The sequence below is a fragment of the Pseudorca crassidens genome, chromosome 6 (genome assembly GCF_039906515.1).
Source record: "Pseudorca crassidens isolate mPseCra1 chromosome 6, mPseCra1.hap1, whole genome shotgun sequence".
In the NCBI taxonomy this organism is placed as follows: domain Eukaryota; kingdom Metazoa; phylum Chordata; class Mammalia; order Artiodactyla; family Delphinidae; genus Pseudorca; species Pseudorca crassidens.
Genome location: NC_090301.1, coordinates 22,518,917 through 22,543,568, shown reverse-complemented (window position 1 = coordinate 22,543,568; position 24,652 = coordinate 22,518,917). Strand labels below are relative to the sequence as shown.

The 24,652-nt window shown below is 37.9% G+C and overlaps 1 protein-coding gene across 1 annotated transcript in view; it reads right to left on the bottom strand.

The window, feature by feature from the left end:
• BARD1 (BRCA1 associated RING domain 1) overlaps positions 1-24,652 on the bottom strand; it is a 76,985-nt gene that overhangs the window by 31,663 nt on the left and 20,670 nt on the right. Inside the window, exons 4-6 of the mRNA XM_067740695.1 lie at positions 16,251-17,212; positions 7,280-7,360; positions 5,413-5,585 (exon numbers count right to left, since the gene is read on the bottom strand). Of these exons, the coding sequence (XP_067596796.1) occupies positions 5,413-5,585; positions 7,280-7,360; positions 16,251-17,212 (1,216 nt within the window). The remainder of the gene's footprint in view (positions 1-5,412; positions 5,586-7,279; positions 7,361-16,250; positions 17,213-24,652) is intronic.

Here is a 24,652-nt window from a genome sequence, read left to right as displayed (position 1 = left end):
GCTCTATTTTTAGTTTTTTAAGGAGTCTCCATACTGTTTTCCATAGCAGCTGCACCAATTTACATTCCTATCAACAGTGTAGGAGGGTTCCCTTTTCTCTACACCCTCTCCAGCATTTATTACTTGTAGACTTTTTGATGGTGGCCATTCTGACTAGTGTGAGGTGGCAGGTACCTCACTGTGGTTTTGATCTGCATTTCTCTAATAATTAGTGATATGGGTACCTTTTCATGTGCCTGTTGCCCATCTGTATGAGAAGATCTTTATTTTTAATATTGATTTTAATAGTGACTTATAAACCTACAATCACTATTTTTTAAAAATGAGAATAAAACAAGCATGCCAACTATCAATATTATTTTATAATATTGTTCTGGAAACTGTGACAAAGGCAGTAAGAAATAAAAGTTAATAAATGACTATTAAATCCTTCAAATTAGGTGTTGGCTAGGTATAAGAGAAACACACTAAAATCAACAGCTTTCCTCTATACCAGGAATAACAAGTTTTATTTATTAACAGAATATCCACTTCACCAGGGCAACAAAAGGCTCAAATACCTAGGAAAATCTCAATAAATAGTTAGTTCCATGTGTATACAAACACACATATATAAAATAGATTAAAAACTTGACTAAGATGTATAACAGAAGACTTAAACAGAGAAACATACCATGGTCCTGAGTGAGAAATCAACTTTATTAATCCTCTATTATCTATACACTTACCCAATTTTAATCAAAATCATAATAGGATATTCTTGAAACTTAACATAGTAAACCAAACTTCATGTGAAGGAATAAATTGATAAAAACAGCCAATTCCCCCTCCACCCCCCACTGCTACTGTCACGACTTTAATTCAGACTCTCATCACTTGTACCCTAGATTATTGGACACACCTCTTCACTGAACTTCCTGCCCAGTGTGAAGGTGAAAGTTTTCAACTTAAAATTTGAACTCTAGGGCTTCCCTGGTGGCACAGTGGTTGGGAGTCCGCCTGCCGATGCAGGGGACGCGGGTTCGTGCCGCGGTCCGGGAAGATCCCACATGCCGCGGAGCGGCTGGGCCCGTGAGCCATGGCCGCTGAGCCTGCGCGTCCAGAGCCTGTGCTCCGCAACGGGAGAGGCCACAGCAGTGAGAGGCCCGCGTACCGCAAAAAAAAAAAAAAAAAAATTGAACTCTTTAGCACACAAGGCCTTTCACTGCTTCTGCCCACCTTCTCTGGCCTCTCATCTCATCCTCCTCCCTCCCTTCATTCCAGTCTTGTATCAGCTCCTAGAAGTGAACCAACAAGCAGTCTGGCCGTAGTACCTTAGCACCCATCATCCTCTCTCTGAAAAGCCCATCCTCCTATTCTTTTTCTTCAAATTCAGCTGAAGTGCTACTTCCTCTAGAAAGCCTTTCATGACATCCTCTAGTCATATTTCTAGCCCCTACCCTGGATTTTCACAGAATCTTGGGGCATTGAGCTATGAAGGCCTGTATCATACTGTTCTGTAACCACTAATATAACTGTCTGTTCCCTCCTACTAGAATACAAGTAGCAGGTAAAACAACTGGGGAGGTTTAAGAAGTAAAGGGAGTGATGGAGAAGAGAATGAGAAAACCTAACAGCATTTCATTGGAAACCCAGGAAAAGAAGGCATCTAAGTAGAAAGACGACTTCAACTTTGAGATAATAAAGATTGCCAAAATGTCTGTTCTAGAGCTAAAGAATGCCATTTAGAAATTTAGAATAAGCAAAAGAACCCTACTTATCTACAACTTCAATTAGTCAAAGTACCAAGCCCTAAAGAAGGAAAGATAAAAGAATAGTTTTTGCCCTTTCTTCTACTACTTTCTTCTACTCTAAGAGTAGGGAGAAGGTCTCTACTCTTCTCCCAGGGATGGAAAGAGTCTAGTCCTGGTTATTGAGAAAAGAGATACATTAAGAGTAACAGAAAGGGCTTCCCTGGTGGTGCAGTGGTTGAGAGTCCACCTGCCGATGCAGGGGACACAGGTTCGTGCCCCGGTCCGGGAGGATCCCACATGCCGCGGACCGGCTAGGCCCGTGGGCCATGGCCGCTGAGCCTGCGCGTCCAGAGCCTGCGCGTCCGGAGCCTGTGCTCTGCGACGGGAGAGGCCCGCATACTGCAAAAAAAAAAGAGTAACAGAGAAAAAAAGAAAAGCGTGTTTGCCAACTCAGAGTCTGGAGTCTGAGATATTAATGGCTTAAAAGGAACAAGAACTTCAGGCAAAAAAAAAAAAGAGTAGTAAGAACCCTAAAACCTTAAAATGCCAAGGCTGGAGGAATTACTTTGGGAAATTATTTTGTGATCCCACAAAAGGTAACATGGGTGCCTAATGGGCAAGAGACTAACAATTCTGCTCAGGGAGCACATATCATTTACTCTGGCATCTACCAGGAACCCATTCTACCGGCCTAGACAAGGTGCAGCTTACGGAAACTTAGTTTTAGACATTCTCTTCACAATTATAGTCAAGTTGGGAGCAGAAGGAAGCAATTCCTATTTTCAGCTCATCAGCCCCTTTTATCAAGAGAGGAAAAAATATACCGTCTTTTTATGCATTCGAACACTTACTAATTCACTCTACAAATAAATGTGGGTACAGACTACGTTAGGCACTCGGCAGGGCCTGGGAGAGCAGGCACGATCCCTGGTACCTAGAGCATACTACCTAATGAGAAGATAGTAAGAGGCAGGTGCACTACCACCTCTGGTCTATGACTGGGAGGAAGCGTCACATACAGACAAAGGATTCGGGAAAGCCAGCCAGAAAGAAATGATACCTAAGATGAAACCAAAAGAATGAGAAACTGACCACCAAAAACGAATACTCCAGACAAAGAGAAAGCATATTTAAAGGTTAGGAAGCAAAACAGCTTGGCACATTTTAAGGAAATAAAAATTTAGAAATGCTAGTGCAAAAAAAAGGCTGAAGGAGAAGGGGGACAGGAGGAACTGTGGAGAGACGGGTCTGGAAGGATGAGGAGAGCCAGACCATCTGGGGCCCTACAAACCATGTTCTAAAGTCTGACTTTTATTTTAAAAACATTAAGAGGTGCCAGTGAAGGGTTTTAAGCAAGTAAGTCATTTGACCAGAATTGCATATTTTTAAAGTTCTTGGGCTGCTTTATGAAAAGTAATCTGAAAAGGAAACCAGTTAGTAAATGGCAAAGCCAATCGCGTCAACAACAACTACCACAAAATAAAACAGAAAGCAGAAAACACAGAAAATACTTAAGTATAATGACCAGTAGTCCACAAAATAAGGATGTTTAGAAACAGCTCCCAACCTGTTATACCCTAGATTAAATCGACTCTTGCATTTGCCCTATAGTTGCCTTACTATCCTCTATCCAACATCATTCCCAACTTCTGTCACCAAATAAACCTTCCTTCCCTACTATCCTAATTATATCAACCAGCTCTCTGGAATGCAGTAGCCACTTGGCATATGTGACTATTTAAATTAATTAAAATACATTTTAAAATTTATTTCCTCAGTAGCAATAGCCACATTTCACGTGTTGAATAGTAACAGATGTCTAGTAGCTACTGAGTGCCCAGCACAGATAACGGAGCATTTTCATGAGTGCAGAAAGATCTACTGGACAGTGCTGGGCTATCGATGTACCTAAAACTGCCACTTCACTACGTAAGCCTACTGAGAACAACACAGCTATCTGAGAAGGCACCTGTGAAAGCAGACCCGCTCACTGTCTCAGGCCCTCACCTTGTGTATTAATGGGCTTCACGATGTAGTGAAGAATCATGGTGCACACACCATAAGACAGGCCCTGTGTTTTGGCTCATTAATCCTCACTATGCTCTAAGGAAATAGAAAAGCAGCCGGCATCACCCATGTTTTATAGGTAAGGACACCAAGGCACAGAAACTAACCTGCCCAAGGCTATAAAGTCAATAATGGAGTCACAAATAAAAGCTGGAATCCCTAATGTCCTGACTAGTCCTCCATTCATTAGAGTAGTCATGGCTGATTTAAGAACCCATGAATAGAAACTATTCTGTTTCACCTGACCCAAGCAACCACTTGCTCTATCAAATGGATTGCTATGCCCACAGGAGGGTCATATCTGTTAGATATGTATATATATGTATATATACACCCACATACATGAATACATACTGTGTATGTGTGTGTATGTAAAAAAACAGAAAAATTGAAAAATATAAGATATGTATTCCCTGAGCTTGCCCTATCTTATTACATGTGATGGGAAATAAAGGATATTAAAAACACCTACAGGGCTTCCCTGGTGGCGCAGTGGTTGAGAGTCTGCCTGCCAATGCAGGAGACATGGGTTCGTGCCCCGATCCGGGAAGATCCCACATGCTGCGAAGCGACTGGGCCCGTGAGCCATGGCCGCTGGGTCTGCGCGTCCGGAGCCTGTGCTCCGCAACGGGAGAGGCCACACAGTGAGAGGCCCATGTACCAAAAAAAAAAACAAAAAAAAACAAAAAAAAACACTTATCAAAACTAACAGCACCAAGGTATGGTATATTCCTGTGTTATTAACTTGTTTTTCAATTACATTATATGATTACCTATAAAAAAAATTACAACCTAGAAGCTCTGCATTTTGTGATCCTTATTTGCCTCTGTAACCAGCGTTAAGTCCTGACTTTTGTGTGCTCCTTCCAAACCTGTAGAAGTAATGCTGGCACAGAGAGGCAATTCTTGCATTTTCATTTCAACTACCTCGTTAACTGAAAAGAGTAAAATAATATATAGGGAGACATGAACCAAGTTAGAGATTAAAGATATAAAATCCACACACAGCATTTGCTTGTGACACTCTTGAAAACAGCAATTTTAAAATGCAGCCGCCAGCATTCACTAATGTGTCTCTCTGCCCTAACACTGCAAAACAATTTACCCAGAGCTCATTTGAATGATGTAAAAAAATCTAAGAAATAATTTGACTGCACTTGCCCAACATCTGAATTCTTACATATTTTAACCGTGGTTACACTAAATATGCGGGAAAAAAAAGGAGAAAAGGAATAGAATATTTAAAACAATTCTAAAGTATTGGGAAGCATACAAAGTAGTTATATGCTTCTAATTCTTGCCTTATTAATAAGTATGAATCACTTTATATAATATAGAAACTAAGTGAATTTTGCCAGAAAGTCAAAGCTTCCAAAGTTAACTTGACAACTCTTTCTGAATTAAAAGAGCAAATCTCCCTCAAATACGTAAGTATCATAAAGGAAAAGGGCATGAATGCTGATTTTAAATCCAGAATATAATGGCCACATCTAAATTTAGTTGTGAAAGAAAACAGAGCCATCAACTTGGGTAGTAAAGTCTCTGTTTCATCACAGACCTTGATTCAAGAATAAGTCAGCAAAAAAAACAGTTTTTAAGTTGAACTACTTACACCGCGCTCCTGGAGGCTCCATAGGAGAGTAACAGCTTGACTATATCCACGTGCCCATTCTTGGCTGCGTCGTGAAGAGGTGAGTCATTCTGATACCCAGTGGTGTTCACCAACGCCTTGTGCTGGAGCAGCAATTCCACCACCTTCAGGTGCCCGTGATTGCAGGCTTCGTGCTAATTAAAGAAAAAGAAGAGTGATGAGGAAGAGCAATGAACAGCATCATAACAAAACCACACTTCAGAAAAATGTGAACCTCAATCAGTAAATTGGTTCTTACCTAAATACTCGTACTAAACCATAAGTTGTTGACAGAGTAAAAGCCACTATTAATAGTCTTTATGGTAAGATGCATGGCGATCAAGATTTATGCAATTCATGGAAAAAGATTTTTTTCATTTGAGCCTTGGGTCAAGCTCTCTTAATTTGGAAGAAAATATAGCTTTGGGCCAATTATGGCTCCTAAATTGTTCTACAGTAAGAAATCTAAAACAAGAAAAAAAAAAAACACAGAAAATATTTAACAACCAGATCATGCATAAAATCTGAAATCCTCCAAGGCTGAAGAGAACTCACCAAATCAGGGGCTTAGCCATAAGCTAAGCGGTGCACCTGCATGTATACATAACCACCCAACAAAGTGAATATCCTAGAATGAGTATTTATAAGAAAAGCCTCTCCAACTGCTGAAGCTACAGATACTGTATGGCTGGTGCCAATGATAACAGAAAAAACACAGAGTAGGCACTCAAAAAGAGCTTACTGAATGAATGTTCAAAGATGCTTTACATGCACATCTTTCCTTATGTTTAACGATCTGCTAAAAATGCCACTATGCTGTAGTATTCTAATAAACCTCTGGCATGCCATACTTTTTAAGTACATACTTTGAAATCTTAATAGGCGATACACCACATTAAATGTCTGTAGGTCTATTTCTAGGAGAAAGGGATCCAAATAAGGCATTAGGTCCTCTAAATCACTCACCAACTTCTACTACAGTTTGCCTGAGTGGCTTAAAAGAAAAATTAACCATTCTTTGAAAAGGTTTGCCAGCCTGTGGAGTCCAAACAACAAAGTGACTCTGATCCAGAATAAACACTCCCAGCTTAAAAAATTGGCAAGAAGTCATTATATACAACTTTAAAACCCTATGTGCACCTATTCTAATGAGACTCTCTCAATTTCTGTGAATTTACAGTTCACAGAATAAGGGCATCCACCTCATCTCTTAACACTTCTATGGCTGCATTCAAGCCACATGTTACTGTCCTAATGTAATTAGCCGATATAGCACTTGTTCCCATGTATTTGTACCATTCTTTTCCCAGATTATCCTTCACATTTTTTTTTTAGTAATAATAAGCAAAGACTTTAAAAAATGTTTAACATGAGCAAAGATTTCTACTGCCTCTGTGTGTCATACCCTAGATAGGGTATAAGTGAGACTAAGACAGATCCTCGATAAGAATCACTGCCTTGTGATACATTGCTACACCCAGTTCCTCCGACCTCTCTTTGTTCCAAGAAATGTGGTTCCAATGACATGCAATGCTGCAGAATGGAGCCAGATGTCAGCTGTAGCAGTTACCTCTCCATAAATGAGCTAAATTCAGCAATATGGTGTAACTGGATTCTTAAATCTAAATGTAGTCAGTCAAAAGGTAGCCAATTTTTCGCCCGTCACAACAGAAAAGCTAGATAAAACATAATCATTTACTCTTATTTGTTGAAAATATAAGTTCTTCAGATTAAAAAGAGATTGTATATGTGGTAGAGGATGATATATAGGTGACTATATAACTATAAACTATAATAACTATAAAACATAAACAGAATGATAATAAAAAAACAAACAACTAGAAACTACCAATGGTGTCCATCCAGCATGGTCTTTAACATTCGGGTCACTTCCGTTTTGTAAGAGGTATTCAACAGAAGGTATGTCACCCTAGTAGAAAAATGAAAAGGTAGAAAGAAATTAAAAATCATCAAGGACAGAAAAAAAATATTAAGATTTAAGATTTTACCTTCTTCAAGATAAAATTTAAATCTTTTCTTTTCTATGCCTATTGCTCGTGAGTCAATAAATGGTAAGCTATGTATGCATGGATTGTTCCGAGGTACCAACTCATCAAAGCCATGTGGTCCATCACTGAATACAGAGTACAAAATCTCTGCTATTAACAACCTGTATCAAAATTCATTTCAAAATACCAAGGACACTAGCCAAAGATCACCTGATCAAAATGAAGTTTTTAAAGTCACCATTTCGTTTGTGAAAAACATCCTTTCTGAGCACACATGAAAATGGTTTCTGATTTCTGTTTAAAACAAAATTAAAGCCAAGAGGGCTGCTCAGTGAAACCAATCTTAGAAAGCCAAAAACTGTTGTCTTATTGGCAGTTAATCCACTTATCCTCGAAATATTTAGTTTATATTTACCTTATTTGCTCAAAGATATTTTTTAGGCAAAAGCAAAGCTTATTTTCTCCAAAATAACTGACAGCTTACTCTGAAAAAGGCTGAATAAATAAAAGTCACATATGACAAAAGTTATACATGCCAATGTTGTGTGTTGAGAAGAGCTTCTTTAGGGAGAAGGACATCTCCTCTCTCCTACCACTCCCAGCCCCAGCACTCTTCTGAAATGAGTTTTTCTCTATTGGTTTGAAAATGTAGAAGTCACTAAGTCCCCTAAATACAGTAACATTTGCTTTTATTGGATTGTTTCGGACTACCTCTCAAATACAGCAAATCTTAAGATGGTAGCTTACTCAGTTTTCTAAAAAAAACAAACCTGCATACAACATATATTTTTAAGATCCTAAATTAGCAAAATGACCTTAAATATTAAATGGGCCTAAAAAAACAAGTATTCTGTATGTTTCAAATCAATTGCCCCACTTCCAATAAAAAAATATTTCCCATAGTTCCTTAGAGGTACAAATTCTACACCTCTAGCACAAGTTAACATACACTTAGCACCTTTTGCACTATATTCAAGTCAGTTCCAAATGAGCTCAGGAAAATCTGTCAAGATACAAATTTGGTTTTTTTTAAATGAACCCATGAATATTGGGGCAGATGAACTGCCAGAATCACACGCATTCCTGACCTTCAAAATGAAAGTATCCACAAAAAAATATATGTAAACCTTCTCAAAAATGTCCTCAGTCTAATTCTACATGGCAATCACAAAAACATATTAACCTAAAGAAGCCTGTAAAATAATATAAACATAACTGTGGAATGGAAGAGTCCCATAGACAATTAGTGACAATTCAGAAGCTAAAAGCAGAATCTCTTTTCAGGTTGCTAGCCAGTGGTATTTTTCTTTCATGTTACCTCTTCATATTATCAAAAGTGTCTTCTGTTAACATTTTACCCCTATACTTCCCTGAAATGTATAGCTGATTTGCAAATTGCTTGCTTTTTATACCCGATCTGCTTTTTCCTCCCTAGTACTTAAAAGCTCGTCATATTTTCTCCTTCTACTTTATGTAAATTTAATGTCATGCACATAAATAAAATTACGATAATTAGATAGGGTCCACAGTAACTGCGTAAGCTTGAACCAATATAAAGTTTCCAGGAAACAAATTAACTTCCGCTTCTGATTTCTTTAAATTACTTTCTTCTCAAACAGAATATTTTCTGAGTAATAAGCACTCACTTTTAGGCTTCTCACAACTTAAAAGAATAATTGAGATTCTCTTAAAACCACAGGGGGGGAAACCATCTAAGAAAAAAGTATTTACCAAAGCTCATAAAAAATTTTAAACAGACTTGGTGTTTTCAAATAAAACCTTAAAGGCTGAAAACAAGGGAACATGAGTGTCATATTGAATTTTCTTATTGCTAACCTTTCGTTCATAGGAAATATTCTTCATACATGCATATGGCAGTAGTATAAGTTAACTTTCCAAAAACAAATACACACACACACAAATAAAAATTTATCCTTATAAAGGTTAGCTCTTCTAAAATACTATTAAGAATAAATATTTTTATAAAAATAGTACATTACAATTAAGTACAATAATGATGACTTAGCCAAATGGTTAAGCTTTTCCACATAAATGAACTAACCAGGTACCTAAAATTTCTCCTTTTAGCAACTAGGTGTTGTTAAAAAAAAAAAAAAAGTTTAGTCATCTGGAATGGAGCTCTAAAGTTTATTAAACATTTTCTGGGTATCTTAGTTATTTACTGAATAAAATAATTTCACAGATGACTCGGACAACCTAGCCATCGTGACAGTAAATTACTGGTATTACAAAGATGGTGGGTGACAAAGGGAAAAATGGAGACTGACTCCAAGAGGTGCTCTAGAAATTGAAATCTTGAAAATATCACAGATGCCAGTTTGCTTTTGAGTCCTTTGTTATTGTCTGAGGAAGCCAGTATGGAGGATAAGTAATAACATGATTTTACACACAATATAACATGACTGCCTTAAGTTAAGGTATAATGAATGGTTACAAAGTCAAACCCTAAAGGAGATGTCTCACAAGGGATTTTCTCTCTACCTAAGAAATCCTCATCACCTTTGTTATGTTAGGCATACCATCCCTTGTAAGTTGCCTTCAACATATTATCTATTATGTCTGTACCTTAAATACATCATGGCATGTCAACTTCAAGCCATTCTTCTATTTCTAATACATTCACTGCCATGGCATGAATTATGAGTAATCATTACCATTTGAAGAATCTGTGCTAGAGAACTTTGGGGCAGTTTATTCCAGCATCAACAAATTCTAAAGCAAAGGTGAAAAAGCAGAATAACAAATCAAATTTTTCTCTCTGTATAATGAAATGTCAAATACTAAGATTTTTCTTATTAAATCAGAAGAATAAACAATGAGTGTTTATCTTAGTTTCTAGTAGGCATAATGCTTCCTCATAAAATCTCTTGTTTATAACATAATGTTCTCAAAATCACTTTAGCCATAGGTGACATAGATATTCAAGTACAAACATGGGGGCATGAAGAGAGCACAGTGAATCTCAACTTTTGTTCTGGTTGAATAAGGATACTCACAACATCCCAGACACAGTATTAATAAATATTCTGCTTGAAATTCCATAGTGTAAGAAAATAAATGTATAAAGAAAGAATTCAAGAATAATCCTGTCTAAGGTATGCATGCAAATGGCACTGAATGTCCAAAAACTAGTTGGCTGGCCTATAAGCCCATGATCCTGAGGAGAAAAGGATCTGAGAACTGAGAACATAAACATTATCTGCTGATGATATAGTAACTGTCTACATTCAGGCAGCCTGAATATTTAGGCAGTCTGGATATTTAATAAGAGACTTCTACTGCCAAGTACGGAGCGTTTCAAGATAAATAAGGTTAACAGATGCTTTACATTAACCCAAAAGTCCCACTTCTAGGAACTTATCCTAAGGATATACCTGCTCACATATGAAACAAAGATTGCTCACTGCAGCACAGTTTATAGAAGCAGAACAATGGAAACACAGGCATCCATCAGTACGGAACCAGTAAAATAATAAAAATTCATGGAACGCTATGCTACAATAGAATGTACAGAAAAGTGTGTACTAATATGGAAAGCATTTACTTATATTTGTATAAAGAAATTCACAAGAAAGGGCTTGTCAGCAAGAGGGTGGCTGAGGACAGAAATGGGAGTGAGGCTTTCCACTGTAAATATTTTTATTCTTATTTTTGAAGCATGAAGTTATTACTCACATTTTGAAATTACATTTTAAATGGGCAATAAACTCCACATAACCACAAAGTCAAATTGAGGAGTCATATAATAAACAGAAAGCTAAAAACATATAAATGCAAACAAAACAATGTCACCATAGAGGAAAAACCAACTCTGGGAATTCTGTAAAAGACTGATTCAGAAGGCAGGCTATAAGCTAGATTTTGAACGTTAGATACAAAGGATCATGAGGGAAAAGGGAAAGATTCAGAGGAAAGGATATAAGAGGCAGAAAAAAGAACATGTGCCAAGTATTGGTAGCATTAAAGTTCAGTGTCAGAAGAAGAGGGTTCAGATCATGGCTAAGTGGGAAAATCGCTCAATTATTCAACAAATATCTATCTATTACATACCAGGCAGTGTTCTAGACACTGAAGACAGAACACTGAACAAACAACTCTTGCTCTCATTCTGAAGAGAAAGACAGGAAACAAAAAGATCTCTAATAATGATGTCAAGAAATAATAATAGGAAGAAAAACAAAACAAGCTAAGCATATGGCAGAGACTGCTATTTTATGTACGTTCAGAAAAGTCTCTCTGAAGAGGTGGCGTCTGAGCAGAGGTCTGTAGAGGCCATAAGGAGGACTGTGGATTTTATTTTAAGTGAGCCGGGAAGTTATTGGTAGGGCAGCACAGAAAAGACAAGTTATGGCTTTGGTCAGATGACTTTGGCTGTTATACAAAGAAATGAGTGCACTAAGTACAGAGGAAAAGCAGAGAAGGTAGTTCAGTGATGTGGATGAAAACTGACAACACCCACACTGCCACCAACAATGTCCACATTCTAATCCCCAGGGACGTGTGACTATGTTACCTTACACAACAAAAGGAACTCTGCAATGTGATTAAGTGTACAGACCTGGAGATGGGGAAGATTTATCCTGCACTGTCCGAGTGGCTCCCATCTAATCACATGAGTCCTTAAAAGCAGTGAACTCTTCCCGGCTGGGGCAGAAGGATGGAATACCAGGACTCCACCTGCTGCTGTCAGCTCTGAATACAGAGGAAGAGGTCCACACACCAAGGAATGTGACAGCCTCTAGAACCTGAGAAGGGCCCTCAGCTATAAGCCAGCCAGAAAACAGGATCTCAGTCCTACAACCAGAAGGAAGTACACAGTTCCTGCCAACAACCCAAGTAAGCAAGGAAACGGGTTCTCTCCTAGTGTCTCCAGAAAGTAGCATAGCCAACGAACTGATTTTACTATGGTGAGACTCATACCAGGCTTCTGGCCTACAAAAGTGTAAGAAAATAAATTTGCCTTGTTTTAACTCACTACATTTGTGGAAATTTGTTATGACAGCAATAGGAAACTATTTCAAGTGGTTAGGACAAGAAAATACAGGTAGCTTCCACTAGGGTGATAGCTATGGCCAACAAAGATGCCCAGAGGTAGGTCTGGGGCAAGCTATTAAAGAATTTTATTAATGATGTGACTAAGTTCAAAGATCATTCTATAAAGCCATCACTAGCAAGGGAAGCTAACTAGCCCAACAGAAGAGTAAAACTACTGTGGGGTTCTCTGCCCTCAGTGTATCCACCAGGCATGCACAGTGCACACTTAGGATCTGGGGGAAACATGGAAAATGTGGACACTGCATGTCTATAAGATGTTTCAGGGGAAAATAACAACTACAATAACAACAACAAAATCTATCTTTGACAGCAAAAAACCTCATTTGTTCCGGCTACCTGAAAAGTCATCAGGTCTGTATTCATGACACAGCTGCAGTAACTCTTTCGTTTTCCCTGCTCCTCGTTCCATGTTATAGTACAGCTGACCCTTGAACAACACAGATTTGAACTGTGCGGGTCTGCTTATACACACATTTTTTTCAATAAATATATTGGAAAGTTTTTGGAATATTTGTGACAATTTGAAAAACCTTGCAGACAATCCAGGTAGCACAGAACTATCAAAAAACTTAAGAAAAGTTAGGTATGTCATGAATGCATAAAATATATGTAGATAATAGTTTATCCTTACAGAGACATAAGGTGATATTTAATATAAAATTAATAATGTGTTAGTCTTCTTACTGTTTTATAACTTTGCTCTCAAAGAATTACATTACCATACAAGATGCCTCTCTGTACAGCATGCCTCTCTCTTGTAATTGGAGAAACTGCCCATTAGCCTATCATCACAGGTAAGTGGTTTTTAAAAAAACGTAATGATGTTTCCAATACTGTAATATGAATATGACTGTAATACTTAGGCCATAAAATTTTATGATTCATTTGTAGTATATAGCTAGGCTACAGCGATGCAACTCTATCAATTACACTAGTCTACCATAAAGCAATCATATTGCTGCTTCTTATCAATGCATGAATCATTATACATGTAAATAAATACGAATTTCTTCTTCACAATATCTTTTCATTTTTGACGTCTAGTGTTAGTAATACATATACCAACTACAGTGTTTTGTATCATATAAGACAACGCTGATGCATGTACTGACAGACGATTCATCTTATAAACAGATGACGTAAACTTATGCTATCTAAATGCAGTACAGTACCATAAATATATTTTCTCCTCCTTATGATTTTCTTGACAACATTTTTCTCTAGCTTCCTTTACTGTAAGCATACAGTATATAATACATATAATATACAAAATATGTGTTAATCGACTTTGTTTTATCAATAATGCTTCCAGTCAACAGTAGGCTATTAGTAGTTAACTTTTAAGAGTCAAAAGTTATACGAAGATTTCGACTATGTGGAGGTCAGCCCTCCTGACCCCTGCCCTGTTCAAAGGCCAACTGTAGCTTCAACTTTAGAGCCACCTCAAATCCTTTTCTGAAGGAGGTGGACACAAAGCATAAACAAGACAGCAGGATTGCAGCATTTGGTTTTCAAGTATGCACAGATTATTCATTCTCGGTTGTAAACAAAAAAATTAGGATAGAAAATGAAATGAATACTATTTATAAAAGGATAAATATACTGATAAATCCTTTGATTTTCCTTCAAGTATTTGTTTGATTATTAAAATCTAGCTGAGATGGGGACATGCATTCAACTTATAATAAATTTGTAAAAGAGGACATTATTGTTAAATAGGCATTTTAAAATACAATAGAAATCAATTAACTTTTCTTAAATGTACTATATCAGAATCTGCCAATGAATGACAGTATAGTATTTGATAAGTTCAAGAGAATCAAAATGAGTAATTCTAATTCTGGCAAGACAATTGCTAAGTAAAATGACAATCTGACAAAACTTGTATTGAAGCAATCTTAAACATATCAATAGAGAAAATTCACCAAGATGGCACCATGCCACCATTCTTTCCTGTCTTAAGATTCCACTGGGCTTTTTTCCACAGGCTACGCCAAGCACAGATAAACTACGGCCTGTAGGCCCGACACCTAATTTCATGTGTAAAGTTTTAATGGTTTACATATTATCTATGACTACTTTTGCACTAAAACAGAGTTGAATAGTTAAGACTATATTCCTACAAAGCCGAAAATATTTACTCTAATTGCCCCTTTAAGAAAGATGTGCCAAACCATGGCCTAGACTCTAGGTCCTAGAGATCCTCACTAATAAAGATAAATGATTCTTACGACTGAGTGAAAAATTCTCTACCAATGAAAGCAGATGCTTAACTGCTGGTCTGAAAATAATTCCCAGTAAGCAAAATGTAGAAACTAAAGCAGTCTACATGTATGTATTAGCCAGAAAAATGAACAAAAAATATTTATTATTATGCTAGCTACTTATATCTATGAAGCATTAATAACATTGTTAGGATTATTATACCTTATATATTATACGATACAAACACATAGATATAAGTAAAACAAAGAGGACAAAAAATATAGTCTGCTTTTTAAAATCATGCTTTGAAAAAAAATCAGACTAAAACGTAACCAGAGCCAACTCCAAAAATTCAAGTTGTTCATAGGATACGAAATGCCTAGAAAGTAGTCATGTTGCAGATTCTCCCCTTACTGGCATCAGGCATAGAGATCCTACGTTCATCATTTATTGGAAGATAAAGCAAGAAAAAAAAAGCGTTGGAAGAAACTCACTTTTGTGCTTTTCCCTTTCTCCACAGAAAAATACAGGAATCCCTGGACTCAATGCCTACTCCGTGTTCTTCCCAGACATTTTATGTTGCTCACCAGCTTCATGTTCAGGGTCTCAAGGGGCTCTTTCCAGACCTCCCAAAGTTCCCCATCCATGCAAAGGACCCAAGGGTTTCCCAGTAAATTTACTGAAAGATCATAAAAGCTACGCTAATTTAGTACTAATCTCTCCCATATTGTATTTTCATAACACTTGCATGAATTCACAGACCAAAGTCTATAAAGCTACGATGCTAACTGCTCCCCTCTACGTGCAGCACTTGCATCAATTTCAAAGATTAACCACTACAAGTACATACACCACATGCTCAGCAAACTAGCCAGGTTCCAAAAAACGAACACTGCCGCATCCCAGGTGTAGAGGCAACAAAGGTAACTCAGTGAATAGGCTAGGAAAAGGAATGGGCTGACTGTGGGCTCCAGAGAAGCCCCTTTGTGGTGAACCACAGGAGCCATTTCTGACAATCAAATTTTCAGGTCATTGGAGAAATGTACAGACCACGTCTCGCAACCTCCCAGATCCCGGCAGTACCCACTAGGAGTGTCAACAATACAGAAGCTCATCCCCTCTCACACTGCCCCTGAGCTCTGAAGTTAGGTAATAAAGATGTGTTGCCAGCAGTAACTTGGCAATTGTCTGTCTATATCCATAAAGCATGAGAAGAATGGGTAAACAAAATGGTGAAAACTGACAAAAAACATTATGGAATAGACAAAAATGAAAGCACTTGGCAAAGCTGAAGCTGAAATACGGAAATATTGGTTTTGTCCTGCAAGATCAAGCTCCTCAGGACTAGGGGCCACTGCTCTGACGTAGGGATACAGTCCCTATGAATTTCTGCTTCTCTGGTTCACAGGAAGTATCACATCTGGTTAGGTTAATTAGCCTAGTAATCTTATATCATTTTCCACAAACTCCAAAGAAACTGTTTTATACTGGGTCTCATTCTGAAGTTGTATTTTCGAGTAAGCATCCTACCTTAATTGAAGCAATATGGAGCAAAGTCTCTCCTCGATGATTTCTTTTCATAGCCATAAGACTACTGGGCGATAGCTTCATTGCTGAGGGACTACACATCATTCGTCTGTAACTTGGACTATTCAGTGTAGAAGGGGGCGTACCTGGTGAAGGGCTAATGGATTCATCTAATATATTACTGCTTTTCCTCCTCACTGTGTCACCAACTTTAAGTTTCTTTGAAGGTGGTGAAGAACATCCAGGCAATGGCATGTTTTTTGAGAGCACTGTTTGCTTAATAGAATTTCCACTGGTGCTCGGACTGCTGCTTCTACGTCTCTTAGAAACAGAACTGGAAAGTCTCTTGCGACGCCCACGTTTCCCATTATGACCTGATGGCAAGGATTTCTTAGATGTAAGATCGTTTTCACAGAGAGTCTTCTCAGGAGTCACTACTTCATTCCTGCTCTCAATTTCTGGAGACTCCATTTGCTCACCCAATGGTAAAGAGACTTCAGTTAAGCTTCTAGAACATTCAGATTTTGTTATGGAGCCACTCGCTGGTAAGTCTATTTTAGCATTTATCTGCGGACTAGCAATAACAGATGGTTGGCTACAGAAGGATACTAGCTTTTCCTTAAATTCCTCTTCGGAGTCAAGTTTACCGTCTTCTTTTTCTGCCTGTAAATTCCATTTTTGGTTGATTTCAGCCAAAGTTTTCTTTTTCTTTTTTTTTCCAGATTTTGTGTAAGCCTTCTTAGCTCTCTCAGAAGCATCCACTGGAGGGCTTGTAGAGACAAATTCGTACATGGAGGCCTGCTGAGCATTTTCATCGTTTATCACAGGAGGATGAGTTTGCACTGAAACTTTACTCACAACATACCTGACCTTCTTACTTCGAGGACTAAACCACATTTTTATTGAATTCTTCTTATATTCTGCATCACTAAATAAACTTTTCCTAGATGTTTCTTCTTTCACATCTGATAGGAAAAAGGAAAAGAAATCTGTTACACGACAATCTCTCCCATCTTGAGCTCCCAAAGAATTTTGTTGATAGTTCTCCTAAGGTGTATCACCTTTTATTTGTGTACTTCTTCCTTCCCTCCTAGATTCTGAACTCCCTGAAAGCAGATATCCTCGTTCAACAAATATTTACAGAATCCTACTTTATTTCAGACAATGTTCTAGTGGCTGGAGACACAGCAGGGAACAGAACACGGGAAAGACAAAATATACAAATAAATAAGTACACCATACAGTCTGCTGTATGGTAGTGATAAGAGCCATGGAGAAAAGCTATACTAAATAAATAAACAGACTGATAGGCAGGTATGAGACTTAATAAGCAGTAGTCAAAAAAAAATTAAGACTTATTAACTGATGCTTAATTTAAAAAAAGACTTTTGAAAATCAATCAATATAATTCACTGTATCAACAAACTAAAAGAAAACCATGTGACTTTTCTCAACAGATATAGAAAAAAGCAAAATCCAACATCCATTCATTATTTTTAGAAAGGTTCAGCATTAGGGATAAAAGGAAACTTCTTCAACCTGATAAAGGACATCTACAAACTACACACCGCTAGTACCATCCTTAATGAAGAAAAACTGGAACTACTGTTTTGTTCCTATTATCTTGTTCCTGTCATCAAGAACAAGGTGAAGATGTCTGCTCTCACCATCCCTATTCAACGTCATACTGAAAGTCCTGGATAGCACACCAAGGTAAGAAAAAGATAATAAAAGGCACACAGATTGTAAAGGAAGATATAAAACTGTGTCTATTCACAGCTGACTTGATTGGCTATATAGAATATCCCAGAGAATCTTTTTAAAAAAATAAAACAGGTGACTGTAACAAGGTCATAGAATACAAGGTCAGTGTACCAAGTTCAACTGCAACTGTATTTCTGTATACTAACAATGAACATGTAAACTGAAATTTTTAAAAAATCTGGTACTGTTTATAATAGTACCAAAAAAAATACTTAAGTACAAGTCTAACAAAATATGTACAAGCTCTGATTGCTGAAAATTAACAATATTTATGAAAGAAATCCTATACATTTGGAAAGACATACCGTGTTCATGAACTGGAATACTCATTATTGTTAAGATGTCAATTCTCCCAGACAGATTTATAGACTGTAACATAATCCCAAGAAAATTCCAGTATGTTTTAAAAAAAAATAATAGACAAGCTAATCCTAAAATTTACATGGAAGAGCAAAGTAACTATAATGTGGAAAAGCAAAAGACCTGGATGGCCAACACAACACTGAAGAAGAACAAAGTTGAAAGGACTACGCTACCTGATTTCAACTTACTTCAGACAAAATGAATCTCGGGAATTAAAGATAATAGTCACAACTCTTCAGGTACCATCTAAAGTAACCTCGAGCTATATAAACAAAAAACTAACAAGAATGAATGAACTATAACTATATACTCAAACATGCTCTTGAGCAAAAGAAGCCAGATATAAAAGAGTACCTAGAAACGGCTGCAACTAATCTAACGTGTTAAGTCAGAACAGTGATCATCCCTATGGGGAAAGGAGTCAGTGACTGGAAACAGGCAATGAGAGGGGCTTCTAGAGTACTGTTTATTCTTCTGGGTAAGTTCAGTTTGTGAAAATTCATCAAGTTATACATTTACGATGTATGTATTATATACTATATAAGAAAGTTTTTCTAAAAAGATACTATTTATAATCAGGAAATAAAACACAAAGATTCGTTAGAACTTTAAAAAAGAAAATAATCATTGTCCCTAATGACATTTTGTGAGTGAGCACTCTTTACACAAACACCTTGCTGCTTCAGCTAAGGTCATGAAGAAAGGCCTCTCTGAGGAGCTCACTTTTAAGTTGAGACCTAAATGACAAGAGGGAAGCAGTCACTTACGGATCTAGGAAAGTGTTTCCCAGGCAGAAGGCAGAGTAAGTGCCAAGGTCCTAAGATGGGAACCAGTTTAGCATATTCCATGGATAGCATGCCATTGTGGCTGGAACTTGGAGAAGGAGCAGAAAATGGAGGGAAATGAAGTCAGGCAGGTAAGCAGAAGCATTCTATAAAAAGCTCAGTCTCGGGGTTTTTTGCTGCTACTCCTCATTCCACTCACTTCTGAGGTGGGAGGGATCAGGACTTTATCTGCAGTCTCTCCCTTAATAATCATATATATACATAACATACACGCAGTTATTTATGTATACGCTGGCAACTCCAAATGTGTAAGTGCAGCCCAGACCTCTCCCCTGGACTCCAGGCTCCACTATTCAACTGCCTACTTAACGACTCTACCTGCATGTCTACTCCTAGTAAGTATCTCACACCAAGCATGACCAAAACTTGCTCCTCCTACAATTTTCCCATCTCAGTAAATGGCACATCCATCAGTCCGGCTGCCTTAGGACAAAACCCTTAAGAGTCAAACCTGTCTCTGTTCTCTCTCTCACATTCCATATGTAAATTACAAGTTCTACCAGTTCTACCTGAAAAATACATCCAAAATCTGACTACTTTTTGCACCTCCACTCTTACCACCACAGTACCATACTGTCTCACTAGATTACTGCCCCACCCTCCTTTGTCCTCTCCCTGACGATGTCTTTGCCTCCTCCGCTCTAAGTCGATTCTCAACACAGCAGTCAGTGGTCCTTTTATAACTGGTCAGATCCTGTCACTAAAACCCACCAAGGCTGTCAATCTGACTCTTAATAAAAGCCACAATTTTAGTCTAAAAGGCCAGAAATAACCAGACCCTCCATTTCCTTCCTGATCTCACCTCCTGTTCTTTCCGTCCTCACCATTCCAGCCACTGGGCCTCCCTATTGTTCCTCAAACACAAGAGGTATGCTTCTGCCTCAAAGCCTTCACATTTGCTGACCCTTTGCTTAGAGACCTCTTCCCCAAATATCTGCATGGCTCACTCTCTCACCAACTACAGGTCATTGCTCAAAGGTCACATTTTTTGTGAGATCATCCCTGACACTCTATTTAAATTTACAAATTCTCACCTCCTACTTATTTTACACCTCTTTTTGTGTCTTGTCTGTCTCATCCCATCAGAATATAAGCTCTAGGAAGGCAGAAGTTTGTATCTCTACCCTGCCATTCCCCAGTGTCTACTCAATGTCTAACACATAGTAGATGTTCAACCAATGCCTCCTGCTAAATAAATGAACTTAATGGGATCATACAACCCAGCTAAAGCAAGCTGGATCTCATTCAGACTCAATTCAGGAAGAAGAATGTTTTATGCTTTAGAATGATCACTCTGGCTGCTACTGAGAAGGAACTTTAGAAGAAAAGAATGGACACAGTGACCAGTTACATAGCTATCATCCACTAGAAAGATCACAGTGGCTCTGACGAGCACTGTAGCAGTAGAAATGGTAAAATACAAAACCTAAAAGGCTACTAATTAAACAAATAGGCAGGGGAGAGATGATAAAATGCTTAAAGCCCAGTAGCAAGAGGGCGTATGATACATTTCAGTAACTAAAAGACAACCAGTACACTTGCCTTGCAGAGAGAGCAAGGAATAAAGTGGTTTAAAGATGAAGACTATAAAGCGATAGTCAGACCGTGCAGATTCTAGCTGGCAATGTTAAAGACTTCGATACCTATGCTAAGAGCAATACAAAACCAATAAATTGCTTTATATGAATCAGGTGGCATGACTACACCTGTGTTTTTAAAAGATCCCTCTTGGCTTGAGTGTGGGAGAATAGGTCAGAAGAAGGCAAGAGTGGATGCAAGAATAATTATTAAGAGGCCGAAAGAGGAGTCTAAGTAGAAGACGACAGCCTGGGGAGGTGATAGTAGAAAAAGAAAGAAGTAGAATTATTTGAAAAATATTTAGGAGATAAGATTTACAGGATTTGGTGACGAAATGAATAAAGGAGAAGGTGACAAAAACAATTCATATGTTTCTGGCTTGCACCACTGAAGGCACCTAGAGAAAAAACACTGATGCTGGAAGAGACAGGCCGCCCGGGCTCCTGAACATCCCTACACACTCTTGCAGGATATACCAAGAAGGCAAGGCCCTGGCTGCTTTGTACCCAGGCCATTGCTCAGGGCTGTGTTTGCAGCAAGCCACTGTGAGGGATGCAGTAGTGTCTCCCCAGGGGAAAAAAAGCTCCCCTATTTCTGCTTATCATAAAAACAGTCAGTTCCCCAAAGCTCAGAGCTCCTTTCCTATACCGCAACCCCCTGTACGTGCAGGAAGCCATGACAGGCCCTTTGCCAAGTATCATCAAAGATGCAGCACTGCACTGAGGAACTTCAGGGACAATGTGATAAAATATTTGCAAATTTTACACGTACATGCTCTTTCACAAAGCAACTTTACCTCCAGTAACCTATCTTACAAAATATACAAAATATTCATACATGTGCCTGAAAACATAGATGTGTTAATTGCAGCCATATTTGTAATAGCCCAAATTAGGAAAAAAGTCAGTGTTCATTCACCGGAAATCAGTTAACTATTGTTCATCAATTGGAAATCAGTTAACTATGCAGCATTTATATTACAAAATCTTATGTAGCCGTGATACATGTCAATTAACATGCAAACATCCTCAAGACACTTTAAGTGTAGCACAACCCTATTTACATTTTAAAAATTCTATTGTGTTTATGTCCAAATATTTTCATAAATTCATAAAAGAAAGACTAGGAAGGTTAAACAATGAAAACAGTACCTCTGAAAAAGATGTTGGGTTTTTTGGTTGGGGATAAAGGGTGAAGGGGGGACTTTCACACTTTACACACTTTTATATTGCTTAATCAGTTACTTAGAGAATGTTCTCTTATATTTCTTAGGTAAATTAAACAAATAGAAAATAAAATACATGAAGTTATATACCTAATTGGTGATAGAGCTGGCATTTGAATTCATGTTGCCACTAAGTAAACATTCAAAAGTTTCACTAAGTACACACTATATGTGATATTGTGATTTACAAGAAATATGTATTTGGTCTTTGTCCACTGTCCCAGGCACATAGTTCCTAAAACCCTTGTAATTTCCCGTATGAACCACAGGGGCATCTTTTGTTATATTTAGTTGTGTTCCCAGTTCCCAAAATAGCTCCAAATGAAAAAGGTGAAATGGGTGTCTTTTATTATTCATAACAAGCCCCATTTCAACCACACCTGAGTTTATGTTAATGAGGTGACTTTTGGAAAGCCCCTAATGATGGGGGCTTGTTGCCAAGGGAACCAACCTGGATTATAGGGCTAGAACTTTTAGTCCCACCCCCTGACCTCCAGGAAGAGAGGAGGGATTGAGGTTGAGCCAATCACCAATGGCCAATGATTTAATCAATCATACCTATGTAAAGAAGTCTCCATTAAAAAACCCCCAAAACAGGGTTAGAGAGCTTCCAGGTTGATGAACGTGTGAAGCTGCTGGGAGAGCGGCACACCCAGAGGGGGCATGGAAGCCCCTTACCCCTTCAACATACCTAGCCCTATGTATCTCTTCTGTCTGGCTGTTCCTGAGGTATATCCTTTTATAATAAACCAGTAATCTGGTAAGTAAAATGTTTTCCTGAATTCTGTGAGTCACTTAGCAAATTATTCAAACCTGAGGAGTTGACGGGAGCTTCCAATCTATAGCCAGTTGGTCAGAAGCACAATCTGGACTTGAGACTGGCACCTGGTGTGGGGGGGGGGAGTGGAGGCTGGGTCGGGGGGGCAGTCTTGTGGGACTCTTAACCTGTAAGATCTGACACTATCCCCAAGTGGACAGTGTCAGAACTGAGTAAACTGTAGACACCCAGCTGATGTCACAGAATAGCATGATGTGTGGAAAACCCACACATCTGGTGTCATAAGTGAAACAGTACTGTATGTAACACAGTAGTGTGAGTAGAGGAGACACAATGGAGAAGTGAGCCTTTTTCTACACACATATAGTATAATCTTTGTACGTATTGTATTTTTTCAGACCTACTGATCTTGCCTGTTAACAGATGCTCCAGAAAGAGTCAGTGATGAACTGTACAGTTTTCCCTTTCTGATTCTGGCAGTGATCCCTCTTCAGGTTCTCTTGCTTTGTTTTTGCCTTTAAGCCCATTCACTTTTCTTTAAAAAATATTCCCTTGAAATTCTCTTCTCTCGCCCCACACAGGCAGGTAAAACCCAGGTCAGCCCAGCACAGAGGTGTGCACATAAATCGTGCTCAGAAAACATTGATGAATTGATGAATAAATTATCTGATATCCTCTCTTAAATCTTGACAGGTATTGATACAAGGGAGGTTAGAATTCAATTTAAGGGCTAGAAGAAATCTGAAGGATCACCTGTCCAATTCTCTCATTTTAAATATGAGGCATTGAAGTTAAAAAGGAGAAGAAGGGAGTCTCCTAACTCCCAATTCAGTGCTCTTCTCTCCACACAAACTGGATTATCAAGAGGACATTTCAGGTATAAAAAAGAACACCAGAAAGGCAGGGAAACTAGAAAAAACACCATCACCATGACCGCCACCACCTGACAGGATTGACAGTGACTAACAAATAATTTCATATTGCCTGATACTCATTCTCCAAATTAACACAGACTGAATCTCCTATAACCAACTAGGACAACTGAAATATGTTCTGTCTTATTTTTTTAAAAAGAAGGAAAAAGGACATTATTTGAATCATGTTTTTCTCCTGAGAGGTCACTCCTCATTCAAGCTGAAGAGAACTCTGTATAACAGTTTTCTTACATTATGGAATCAAGAGAAAAATTTTAATGAACCAAGTTCTAACACTAAGTTACTTTAAGAAGAAAACCAACAGCCACCGGTACATCTTTCGCCTAAGGACTGGTAACAGCCACTGTGTAGGGAATAAGCGTGTCTGACATTACTACAGTGTTATAAAACATTGTCAAGTGTGCTCTTCCTACAAAGCTTTCATAGTTAAAAGAGACAACGTAATTTTAATTTCATTTTTCTTATTGTTTCTGGGAATACATTTCAACATTTCTCATGTCTTAAAATATTAGCAAAAGACAAGGAAGTTATGAAATATCATTTTTTGAATTCCTTTTCGATATTCTTTATTCACACAGAACACTTTATTTTATCAGTTTAAAATTATTAATACACAAGAGGATTAATAAACTAAAAGCTCAGATCTTCTCTAAAGTTCAAAATCTCTTTTGCCTATTCTTTCACCTCATGTTTCTTAAGTACAAAAGTCCTATCCTTATAAATAGATCTACCATCTACCAAGTAAAAGACAGCACTTTAAACAGATAAGAAAAAATGAAACAGTGGATTTTGAAAAACAATTAGCATTTATCTCTGTAGAAATTTCAGAGATATGATCCCTGCCAAGCAAAAGAATTCAGTCAAACGCCACTCCACTCCAAAGAAGCTATCCCTTCCTTCTGGAAATGGAAAAGGAA